The 13,466-nt window shown below is 31.2% G+C and overlaps 1 protein-coding gene across 2 annotated transcripts in view; it reads left to right on the forward strand.

Annotated features, from left to right (window-relative positions):
* The window catches only part of LOC143079966 (glucose-6-phosphate exchanger SLC37A2-like), a 50,552-nt gene extending 39,169 nt beyond the window's left edge, over positions 1–11,383 (forward strand). The window contains exons 12-17 of one of the 2 annotated variants that reach the window (XR_012979565.1): positions 348–438; positions 2,180–2,328; positions 9,035–9,083; positions 9,567–9,823; positions 10,428–10,519; positions 11,263–11,383. Coding sequence is in view for 1 of the 2 variants with exons in the window: in XM_076255597.1 (XP_076111712.1) it covers positions 348–438; positions 2,180–2,328; positions 9,035–9,083; positions 9,567–9,719; positions 10,428–10,519; positions 11,263–11,328 (600 nt within the window). In the remaining variant the exon portion in view is untranslated. The remainder of the gene's footprint in view (positions 1–347; positions 439–2,179; positions 2,329–9,034; positions 9,084–9,566; positions 9,824–10,427; positions 10,520–11,262) is intronic. The other variant, XM_076255597.1, reaches the window with a different exon arrangement.
* Positions 11,384–13,466: the final 2,083 nt, after the last annotated feature.

The raw sequence follows: 13,466 nt of genomic DNA on the forward strand, positions 1-13,466 counted from the left end.
ACACAAGTAACACGTCTATGTAATAATCTTGAAATCCCACAACACAAAAAAAAAAAAAACAAACCGAAGTCCTTATGATATTTTACATATTGAAAATTGTTAAGTTCATTTATTACGATTTTAAAAAAATGGACAAAAATGTGAGATTGATCATTGCGCGCAATTCCAGGAAAATCTCCGTACAGCAATATATATCAGATATCAAAATTTGAGCTCTTATTATTGTGATACTCACACAGTAGCACTAATGACATTGTTAAAAACCTTACAGTAATTTATGAATTTACAGTATATGGTAAAAAAAAATTTAAAAATGGATGCACTAACATTTTTTATTAAAATTACAGGGTGTAGCTGAGTTTTCACTGTGTCTGTTCTGTGCCAAACTAGTCAGTTACACATTCTTGTTTTGGCTTCCAAATTATATAGAACATACTGGTAAGTTGATAATATACAAGTTATAACATGTTTAACCCCGCCACATTATTTTTGTATGTGCCTGTCCCAAGTCAGGAGCCTGTAATTCAGTGGTTGTGGTTTGTTTATTTGTTACATATTTGTTTTTCATTCATTTTTTTACCTAAATAAGGCCATTAGTTTTCTCGTTTGAATTGTTTTACATTGTCTTATCGGGCCTTTTATAGCTGACTATGTGGTATGAGCATTGCTCATTGTTGAAGGGTGTACAGTGACCTATAGTTGTTAATGTCTGTGTCATTTTGGTCTTTTGTGGATAGTTGTCTCATTGGCAATCTTACAACATCTTCTTTTTTATAAGTCATATTTTACCATACAATTGTTATTAATATGAGTAAATCCTCTCTAAGAGTGGGAGCTAAATTACATTCTAATATAACATGCTGCTTTATGGTTATAATCAACAGCTGATAAAATTCCTCATATATCTATAAGTTGGTACCTTCTTCTTCTTCTTTATGTAAATCCCTCCAGTGTTGGAGCACACACAGCTAGCTGTGTTTCCTTAACGGATTAGTTTTTAAAAATGTTATAATATCCACAAGTTATTCCAAATTGTAATGAAATCCTCCAATACTACAGGGAGATAACTCTGTAAAATCAGCTAAACGTTTTAATTACATTGTGTTGTAAAGGGAATATGAAGCTTCTCAATGATCAAAATTAGTGTTTACCAAACTGCTATATAACCAGTGTAATTTTTCTGATAGAATGGTTGGTTCAAAATTTTTGAAATATTTATATTTTTGTTAAAGGGTCAAAGTAGATACTTTGTCAAAATTTAATGAAAATTAAACGAGCCAAATTAATTTTAGTGAAAGTGTTGGGTACAACCTTAAGTGCAGACACACAGATGTACATATTTATCTCCCACAGAACTCAGCATAAATTCAGAAATTATTGCGATGTTTTAATTATTACAAAAAATGCAACAGTGTCATAATCACAAAAATTTAAACTCGCAATTTGAAATTTTTTATATGAATTTAACAGGATTTTTCTCAATATCCCAAAAATTAAAATCGTATTTTAGTCTTAAATAACAAGATTGCAATACAGAACTACTTTTTACAAAATAAATAAATTTGTTGATCTTTGTAGGATATAAAGTACTAAATGGTGGCCCCATTGCTGTCAATGCTATTTTTAGCAATTATCTCCTTAAAAGGCGCTTTTAATAAACTAATTATGGAAAAACTGCTGTTGTCTAATTGAAGCTCGATATCTATTTGCAATTTTACCCCACTCAAATATATATGGTCCCATGGCTTTTCTTGGTCAATTTTGGGGTTTTTCACGATACCTGACGATTTCGCAGAAAAATTTCCCTATTTTTGAGCAACATAAAAAAAATATTTCCGGCCCTTCATACTATACATTTAAGGACAAACTTGTGCTTGCATGAAACTTCATTCATAATGCTTTCCAGAAGAAAAATATATAAAAGATATAACAACCAATCACAGAGAGCCATCTATTTTTATCTCTATGTCATGTTCCCTTCATAAAATGGCTGCGCCCATGTAATTTTATTTGGTACATTGTAACCTGTACAAGAGCAGGAGTGAACATTTATAGACATAAAAACCAATCATAACAGGTGATTTATAAAACAGTACTATACTATTAACACAGAATAAAAAGAATTTATGTTTAATGTATACTACCATATAAATCATTTGATTGTTTTTTTTTATTGCAGCTCACTATGATGCAGAGAAGTCTGCTGATGTATCCACACTGTTTGATGTTGGTGGCATTGTGGGCGGCATTGCTGCAGGATTGATATCAGATAACTTTGGTGGCAGAGCAACCACATGTGCTGTTATGTTAATACTTGCTGCCCCTGTGGTATGTGATGATTGAATATTAATACCCTCTCATCCCCTTGTCAACAATGATATTTTTAATCAGATGTGTGCAGATCACATTGAAAGTACTACATTGTCAGTGTTCTCCCCAGAAATTTTGGATAGCATCACATTTGGCGTAAAAAAATAAATAGTATTTTTTTTCAATGTAATTTATTGTGTCGTGGCAACGCTTTATTTCCTTTATGTTATATACATTATTGTTTATTACAAAATGTATTATATTGTTTGTATGCTATAGGCCCTTATTTGGTAAATAAAATATTCTATTCCACCCTATTCTTTGTTTTTATATTGTTGAATTCATAACTGAGAATACAATTAAACTATAACCATGATAACAGTATTTTCAGTTTATGTTTTCTATATTCATTTATAGTTCCAGAATAATTTTTTTCCTCTTAGTCTAAATAAAAATATATATGTGTGGTTCCAATTACCCTACCTATACCCAGCAAAATGAATGAATGGTTTATTATAGTGCAACCTGTATAGGATACAATTGCACTAAATAAGTAGGAAAAAATGGGTTAATAAAAAAATTTGAATAGAAAAAATTCTTTATCATGTCTTTGAAACATATTGGTTCATGGTCCCAGTTGTTTCTTTTTACAAAATGATATATTTTTTACAAAGTTATCTACAAGTAGTCTGTTAATGCTTAGTTTTCTCTTTATGTATCATTGTTTTCTGTCTACTGTGCCATTTGTGCATGTGGTTATTATTGTAAAATGCGGATTTTTGTCATATCTGGTCCGGTTCCTATCAGTAGTTTACACTAAAATATTAAATGGCCGCCGAAAGCAATGAAAAATACGAAAATAAACAATGTTTGACAAGAGATTTGGAATGAATATGGCGTTTTTAATGCATTAAATGGATGAAACATATGCACAAGCAAATTTTGATCATTTTCTAAAGAAAGCACAAAACTTATTTTGCCCAAAATCAAAATTTTCACTCTCGATTTAATAGGAAGAGAAAGAAAGTAATACTAATATATCAAAAGTCATAAAAAGCTAAGACTCAACCTCATTTTAAAAGAGAAAAATTGTTTGTTTCTTTGAAATTTCATTTCGCAAACATATATTTCGATTTTTTTTATGATTTTCTGATTACGTTTTCTCCTTGTCTAAATTTGCAGATTGCAAACCACGTGGTATTAATCATGTCAAAGTGACAGTTGGGGTATTCGTATCCAAACAGTTATCACCCAAAGGGCAATTAACACCTATTTAACCACTCTAAATTGCCTCTATTGTCCGACTTGAAGGGATTACAATTAAAAGTGATATATTTTTTTTATGATCATAAGTGGTAATTAGATGAAAGTTCAAAATTTAGGAACGAGAAAAATAACATCCTGAAAATAATTATAGCGTTGCGGTAATAATTATAGCTTCGCGGTAATTATTATAGCGTCACAGGAAGAAATATAGCGTCGCGGTACCGCGACGCTAAAACGGCCTGGGGAGAACACTGATTGTATATCAAATTAAATTATTGAAACATCCAGTTGAACGATGTAAGCATAGAAGTATTGTTTTAATTTTACAAACCTTTCAAGTGAAGTAAAACTTCAATAAAATTTAAATTTTCTTGACAAAATTGCATAAGCTGTGTCTAGATATTGACTTTCTAAATATATAAATCCACCTGACCTGTGGTATTGTTATAGGTCTACATTCTAACTTTTCTCTTATATTCCATACTACTGACTTGAATTAAAGTTGTATGAAATGATGATCAGGCTTACAACAAGTATCTCTGGAGCTACCCTAGTTCAGATACACTGATCATGAGACCAAAAGTTTGACACACAAAAATGTCCAAGAGCTTAAAAAACCAGGAAAACTTTAATAGAACAGCTAAATAAAAACAATTTGATTAAAAAATGTCAGCTTTGCCTGAATATGTTGAACCCCTAAATATAAGACATTCATATCATTTTCTCCCTCTGAAATTTAGGATTTGGGGGACGTAGAAATGTCAAAGTTAGTGCTGATCACTATTTTCATTTGAGTTATGTCCCTTTGTTATTGCAAATTATATGTTCATTGAAAATTGCATTATAAGAACTCTGAACATCTACACTAAGTGTCAGATTTTTTCAGAAAGGAGAAGGGGCTATAAGGGACAAAATTGGCCCCACTTCAGAATCTATTGATATTTCTTTCAATTGATATCTATGATATGGAGCTTAACAAACACCAAGAATTTTATAGTTATCTCTTGCCGTTTTCTTATTATGACGTCATAAAAATGGTAGGCCGACTACGCTAAAATATCAGATTTTTACGTATTTTATCCTTTTTTATGTATTGTGTACATTTTACAATAGATTACACCTTAATAATCAACGTGAATACATTATTACTAGTGAACCATTGTATTAATACAACGAAGAACAAAATTGATATAAAGTTTAACTATTTAATATCAGTAATATAGTTGCTATGGTAACAACAAAGTTAACATTCGTTCTATGTATGACTAAATTATAGAAATGTTTCACAAGAGGAAATCTACAGTTATTGTTTGTATAAAAAAGAAGATGTAGTATGATTGCCAATGAGACAACTGTCCACAAGAGACCAAAATAACACAGACATTAACAACTATAGGTCACCGTACGGCCTTCAACAATGAGCAAAGCCCATACCGCATAGTCAGCTATAAAAGGCCCTGATATGACAATGTAAATAAATTTGTGTGTACTTTTATGTACTCTGCTGATAAAAACACAAGAAGGTAGAACATATTACGTACTAGTATACATATAATATATGAATAAAGTTCGCAATTTCATAAACTATACTATTCAACAATTACTGGCTCAACCTTAATAAAACTGAAATATTGTTAGCACATTATTTATCTTTCTTTTTTATTTTTTGTTGTCAAGGTGTCTTTACAATATCATGATAATGTGATTTTCAACGACAAATGTAAAAAATACGAAACGATGAAAAAACAATTGGTTCTGATGAGACTCGAACGTACATCATTATGCCCGTAGCGTAGCGTGTATGCGATTTGAACCACATTGACACAGCAATTATTTGTAGTTAAAATATTTCATATTTATTCATAAACGGTAGGAACAATTTTGTTTTGTTTTTATTTCATTACTTCTTATTCAACTAAATTGTTTATAGCAATGATATGGCCATTTCATTATTGTTGATTATGTCATGGTCTAAATTAATTTTGTTTTACCAAACAGACGTTAATAGTGCAAAATGGAAACTGAAGTTTTTCGTCGGGGGCGTGTTTTATTGGTCTCTTCTGCACATCTCCAGAATGTCTTCTAGTGAAGAGTCACAAAAATTAATCTGGACCTCTTCTGGAGATATTCTACGGAAGATCAATAAAATAAAAATTCATTTTGACGTCGAATATAGCAGATTTTTGTTATGTTGGTTGACATAAATTAAGTTTTCGATTACTTTGGGTTTTTTTTAAAATTAAGATACGTCCGGTAGACATGCATGACTATAAAAGTGTGCTCTGTTCGTTACAATTTTCTTTGTGCTTTCCTTTAACTCAATTTTTCTAAACAAACCAGGCTTAATCTCCCGCTATTTGATTTTTAAGAATAATCTAAAACTGCACAAAAAATCGTCAATGTTTGTCTGGAATATGACTGATCAAAAAGTACATCTCAGTCTATCCATTTTTTTTAAAAGTAACCGAACTGGATTTCTAAGATATCTGAAAGTTCTAAAAGTCGATTTTCTATGGTGCTCATTGAAGAACATCTTCTGGTCCTAACTATTATTTCGAATGCAAAATTTTGATGGTCAAAACCTTCGGACTACCATTTTTCTAAAACTTTCATTGTACATGTATATGGATCTATATGTAAGTATACAATGTATACCAGACGTTTCTTAATAAATAAATCAGTTGGTTGTGTACTGATTGATACTTTAGTCTGGGAGAACAAGATTTATCTCATTACCTTGTTGCAACTAGTTCTGAACACACTTCCAGTAATTGTAAATACTCTAATAGTTGGATGCTTTTAGTCTATTGTCTTAATTCTAGTTTGCTGGTTTTTTTTTGTGTGTGTCTCGTACCGATATTTTGAGTTAATTTAATTGCAACTGATTTGTGCAGGTTGTTTTTATATTGTACTGCTACGCTACTGTTTCAGCTTCGGGGAGGATTGAGCGCTCACAAACATGCTGTTGTGCTGTTACACCACTGTACAATAGGTTAGGGGATGGTTGGGATCCGCGGCTAACATGTTTATCCCCGCTTCATTATGTATGTAAAAAACTATATGCTTGTCCGAAGTCAGGAGCCTGTAAGTCAGTGGTTGTTGTGTGTTGCTGTGTTACTTACTTGTTTTTCGTTCATCATTTTGAACATTCATTAGGCTGTCAGTTTTCTTTTTTGAATTGTTTTACATTTGTGATTTCGGGGCCTTTTATAGCTGAGTATGTGAAAAGGGCTTTGCTTATTGTTGAAGACCATATGATGATCTATGGCTGTTAATTTCTGCGTCATTTGGTTTCTTGTGAGAAATTGTCTCATTGGCAATCATACCACATCTTAGTCTTAATATTAACCCCTGCCATATTCTTTATGAACCTGTCCCAAGTCAGGAGCCTGCAGTTTAGTGGTTGTCGTTGGTTCATGTCTAAACTCATTTTTGATTTTTTTTAAATTGATTTGTTATGTATAATTAGACCATTTGTTTTTTCGTTTAAATTGTTTCACACTTTTCATGGACTTTTATAAACGGCTTTAACAGTATCAGATGTTGTCATTATTGAAGGCCTTACGGTTGCCTGTAACTGCTTACATCCACTTCATATTTGAAATCCGGTGGATAGTTGCCATATAATCAATAATAACACATCTCTTTGTTTTTATATTATATATATCTGATGTTTAATCTCCTGTTTCCTGAATATGCTTGAAATATGTGTCAATGTGCGTTAAAAATTAGCATCAACTTTAAGTTGTGTTAAATAAGAGAAAACCATCTGATATTTAATAACTTCGGTTGGGGTTGGGGACAGGAGTATTTCGTATATGAATATGGTTGCCTGGTAAGAGCTGAAAAATAATTGTGCCAAATACGGCTAAGGTAATCTATTCCTAGGATAAGAAAATCCTTAGTTTTTTCTAAAAATTCAAAGTTATGTAAACAGAAATTTATCAAAATGACCACATTATTGATATTCATGTCAACACCGAAATGTTGACTACTGGTCTGGTGATACCCTCGGGGACGAAACGTCCACCAGCAGTGGCATCGACCCAGTGGTGTAAATAGTTATCAAAGGTACCAGGATTATAATTTAGTACGCCAGACGCGCGTTTTGTCTACATTAGACTCATCAGTGACGCTCATATCAAAATATTTATAAAGCCAAACAAGTACAAAATTGAATAGCATTGATGATCCAAAATTCCAAAAAGTTGTGCCAAATCGGCTAAGGTAATCTATGCCTGGGATAAGAAAATCCTTAGTTTTTCTAAAAATTCAAAGTCTAAACCACCTATTTTAAAAGAAGAGGTGGAAGAGAGCCAGAAGATCTTCCCAATGCAAAAAAAAAAAAAAACAACAGAAAGTGACCTCTTCTGGCTCACTACCGAAGAACAAAAAAATACGCCCCTGCTGTGCCGTGGAATATTTTACGTGTTAAGTTATATTAAGTTCTTTCAATTCTGTCTGTTAATATCAAGTATTTAACAAATGATACGCTGATTTCTATTCCTCTATAAAAAGCTTCTTAACAACAGCACCAGTAAAATTCTGTGTGTCAGTTCCGTAATCACTTACAATAAATATAGACGACAAGGGCTAGGCTGTACTTGAGAGGCTATGTTTTACTTGAATATGAAGAAAAACACTTTATAATTTACTTTCTATAACCAAACTTTATTATTATCAACCATTGACCAAAAATATGTTAAAAAATACAACTGTTCCTGGTCAACCTTTAGTCCGATACCGGTATACATGAAAAAATGGACGATAATTTTAGAACTTTGATGTCGGTTTTGAGCAAGTTTTTAATTAAAATTCAGTATGAGCGAAGCTTTGCCCCATGGAAATATTTCAACATGAGATGCTTTTTGTTGATATGCTTGCTCTGACAAAATGTTTCGTTGGGGCAAGAATGCGCTGGTACTTTTTTCGTAAAAAAACGTAGTGAAAATGAGTAAAAAATTGAAAAAGCCATCAAATATGCACGTGAAGTGTTGTCAAAACACGGCATTGTGACGTAATAACTACAAAAAAAACATTTTTTTCATAAAATGAATATGTCCAACATAAAAAGAAAGCCATACGCATACGAATAAGTAGAATTTGAAAAATTCTCGAAATTGAGGCCAATTTTGCCCCTTATAGCCCCTTCTCCTTTAGTTTTGCATCAGTAATGTCTCAGATAAGGTGAAAAGCAGCTGTGATCAACTATCTTTTACAAGAGGTGGATCTAGAGAAAAAAAATTGAGATTTATGCTTTCTCCCTTTATTTCTTGTCCAATTTTAATGAAAATTTGTGTTAAAAGCTCATATGAGCTTTGTCTCAGAAACCTGAGTGATCTTTGCAATTAGAATAGAGAATTAAAGAGTTCCCTTGGACAAGTAGAATATATGCCGTTTCAGTAGACATCTTATTGAATGCTGTTCTTTTAAAAATGTTTTGTTTTTCTGATTTCAGATGTATATTTACAATTTATATGGAAGTTTAAGTCTAGCCCATTCTATAGGTAATTATTTAATTCATAGTGATCTGATGAGAAATTTATAAATAAGATAATTATAATTAAACATTTAGTTGTAATACTTATTTTCTGTAACACTTGTGGTGTATTGAAGCCAGCACCATAAGATAAAAAAAAACGAGTGTGTCAACGTATAATCATCTGATATACATACGTTATCTGTAATCACCCTTTCATTTCCAAGAAGGACTATTCCATATACTAAAGCTACTTGTGTGTTCAGCTGCCTTTGAATTTTAGCTTGATAGCTGAAGTCTATATGATGTTGAAATTCAAGGTTAAGGATTATCTATCTGACTCCATACTAACACTTTTCTTTTCCCTCAGTCATTTCTTTCTTCCTTGCTTCCACTATGCTCTTCCTTATCTCCCACTTTTTCATCTGCATATCTGATTTATTAATCAATACAAATGTTTGTTATAATCAATTGTATTGTATCTTTATATGAACTGATTTATTTCTTTTAGGACTGTCATTTGCATGTGGAACTTTAGTAAATGGTCCATATGCTTTAATTACAACTGCAGTTAGTGCTGATCTAGGAACACATAAAGTTTTAGAGGGCAATACAAAAGCTTTAGCAACAGTAACAGCTGTTATAGATGGTACAGGTAGTATAGGTAAGTCACTGTCAGTACTGATCTAGGAACACATAAAGTTTTAGAGGGCAATACAAAAGCTTTAGCAACAGTAACAGCTGTTATAGATGGTACAGGTAGTATAGGTAAGTCACTGTCAGTACTGATTTAGGAACACATAAAGTTTTAGAAGGCAATACAAAACCTTAGCAACAGTTACAGTTATTATTGATAGAACAGGCAGTATCTGTAAGTCACCTGAAGTGTTGTTGTATAAAGCCATTCAGTGCTGTTTGTATTTTGATTACGTTTGCTGGATTGTTGGTGTGTAACATAACTTTTAGTAACTTTGGCTATATCATTGGTAAAGGTTTTTATTAGTGAAGAAAGAAAAAGAAATGAGAATTACCAAGCTTCAACCGATAACCAGCAATCCAATGTCACACATAATTTACTGTTTTCATTTAATTTGCTGAAAAAAACGGACTTTGATGCTATCTGTGAAAACATATAAGAAAAGCAGTTATGTTGTTAAAAATAATTAGATAGTTTAATATGTGAAATTATAAGTTTTGGCAATTTTTGTGCCTTATTTAAGCTATTGAAATCACCTTTAAAGTTTCGTTGCAAGGTTATTTGTATAATCTCAAAAAATCTTTAAACTATAGGTCTCATATATAACTGTCCATTTTTGACGGATTTTGTATCCATTAATGGAATTATATATCATTATAAACCCTCTTTTTACAGGTGCTGCTATTGGTCCATTATTAGCAGGATTGATACCAGTATGGAATGATGTATTTATAATGTTGATAATCTCTGACATTCTAGCTTTATTGGTAAGTAATATAAGATGCAAAAACAAGTTAGAAAAATATGAACTTGTCATGTTGAAAAAATCTACAGTGATAGTTATGGCTTTAATTACACCATTAAAATTCATTAAGATAGCATATAATCTCTAAATTTATGATACTGTAAATTCAGAAATTATTGCGAAACATGCAACAGAGTTGTAAACCCAATAATTTAAACTCCCAGTCATAAAAATTAGAATCGCATTTAAGTCTTAAATGACAAATTGCAATAATAAATGCACGCCATTATTTCTGAAGTCTTTGGTATGCGGTTGTATTAACATTGAGCAATTTTCATTTGAAAGGAGATTTTAACTCTGCACCATGAAGCATTGTTCATTGACTATGAATGTTTTGCATTGTTTAATAAGTATTGATATTTTAATTTCAAAATTTCCATAAAACTATCAGAATAACTTTAAAGGGAGACATATCTCTGTCTCAACAGTTTATTGAATTTAAAAAAAAAAATTAGTATTCGGGATTTTGAATCCAGTTTAGAGTCTGCAAATTTTATACACTAAAAATATATTGTTTTCCATTCTTACCTACACCAGGCACAACATGAAAGAAAATTGGTATCCCTCGAATAATGAATCCGCAGTAAGCATGGGCTATTTAAATATAGAAATGTGTTTAGGTGAGGGTTTGATCAATTTTTATTGTAACCAACTTGACAGTTTTGCTTCTATAATCTTTGAATATATTTTTTATTTCTTTTACAGTGCCTTATAAGATTAGTCTACAAAGAATTAAGACTAGACAGATTATTAGGATGTACGGGAGATTGATGTTGCCATGACAATCAGAATATTTTGTGACATTAAAGTCAATAGTTTGTGGTCATATTGACTGATCTTTGATTTAGTCCCAGTAGAAGTTACCTTTACTCATTATATCTGTCTCAATATTGAAATTATAGTCCAACTTTAGATTCATGCAAAATTTTATGGAAAGAATACAGTTATCTCCCTTATGTATTTTCTGTAGATTTCAACCTGCTTACATGAAAAATCAGAATTAAGATTCTGCATTTCAAATAAAATAGAAATTATGAAAAAGGCCTTAAAATGCTAACATGTATAGTTTATGGAGAAAACATTTTTAAGCTCTAATAACATAAGCCCTACATGTCAACCAATTACTTGCAAAAAATGAATTTAATCATAAATATTGTAGAAGTTAAAAATATTAAATTTTATTTTGTTTAGGTAAAACAAATTTGAGTCTTGTTTCATAGCAATAATTTTTGTTTCAACACCTTTCATTGTTTTGATGAACTGCTCTTTATAGAATTAAACTAGATAAGACTATTCCAGAGAAATTGGTTAACATGGGTCCCTTTATGCTATTAGTATTTTCTATGCTTATTAGTTACTTTTTAGCCTAGATTTAGAATGGAGGTGAAGGTCAGATATTAAATTTCAGCTGAATTAATACAAAGGAAGTGAAATTTCGGGCATCAATTATTAAGCTATAGGCATACAGTCATTAATCTTAATTGTCTTTAATTTTTATCTTTATGCATGTATTGGAAATGCATTAATATTCACTGGGTTCTAATTTAATTTTTTCATGGATTAAACTGATTTTAAATGGTAAAGGTAAACTACCTATTAAATTTTAAAAAAATACAAGATCCTGATTAGTTAATATGTAATATGCAGTATTTTCCATATAGCATCCTTGAAAAAAATGATTTTCTCGATCCCCAAAACTGGTACCGATGAAAATAATAGAATCCAAAATATATTACAATATAGATATATTAAAATTGCAGGGATAAGAATTCAAATATTCTTTATAAAATGTTCAGTTTAGAGCTTATATATGAAACAATTGATTATGTTAATTGACTTATTAAAAATAGAAAAGATATGTTATAGTCAATATGTAACTGTTAGTATTACAAATGTGAAAATCTTAGCATAAAAAGAAATATACATTTATTTAAAAAACATCAATGTGGGTTTCAAAGAAATTAAGCAACACCACACCTGAAATTTCTGAATGAATTTAGATTGATAAATCAGTTTTGGTGGAAACTATCCCTTGACCAACATCTGACCAATAATCATATTTAATTGACAATATCAAACTTACCATAGAAGCATGAATTGTTGCTGTACAAGAACTCTCTGAACCAATACAATATTTCCCTATTACATTCTTATTATAAATTTAAATAAAATATTCATATTCCTTTGTCTTTCAAATGTCAATCAAATGTTGTATTTTTATGCCCCACCTACGATAGTAGAGGGGCATTATGTTTTCTGGTCTGTGCGTCCGTTCGTCCGTCCGTTCGTTCGTCCGTTCGTCCGTTCGTCCGTCTGTCCCGCTTCAGGTTCAAGTTTTTGGTCGAGGTAGTTTTTGATGAAGTTGAAGTCCAATCAACTTGAAACTTAGTATACATGTGCCCTATGATATGATCTTTCTAATTTAAATGCCAAATTAGAGTTTTGACCCCAATTTTACGGTTCACTGAACATAGAAAATGATAGTGAAAATTTCAGGTTAAAGTTTTTGGCTTCAGGTTAAAGTTTTTGGTCAAGGTAGTTTTTGATGAAGTTGAAGTCCAATCAACTTGAAACTTAGTATACATGTGCCCTATGATATGATCTTTCTAATTTAAATGCCAAATTAGAGTTTTGACCCCAATTTTACGGTTCACTGAACATAGAAAATGATAGTGCAAATTTCAGGTTAAAGTTTTTGGCTTCAGGTTAAAGTTTTTGGTCAAGGTAGTTTTTGATGAAGTTGAAGTCCAATCAACTTGAAACTTAGTATACATGTGCCCTATGATATGATCTTTCTAATTTAAATGCCAAATTAGAGTTTTGACCCCAATTTTACAGTTCACTGAACATAGAAAATGATAGTGCAAATTTCAGGTTAAAGTTTTTGGTCAAGGTAGTTTTTGATAAAG

This window comes from Mytilus galloprovincialis, chromosome 6, assembly GCF_965363235.1.
Source record: "Mytilus galloprovincialis chromosome 6, xbMytGall1.hap1.1, whole genome shotgun sequence".
NCBI lineage: Eukaryota > Metazoa > Mollusca > Bivalvia > Mytilida > Mytilidae > Mytilus > Mytilus galloprovincialis.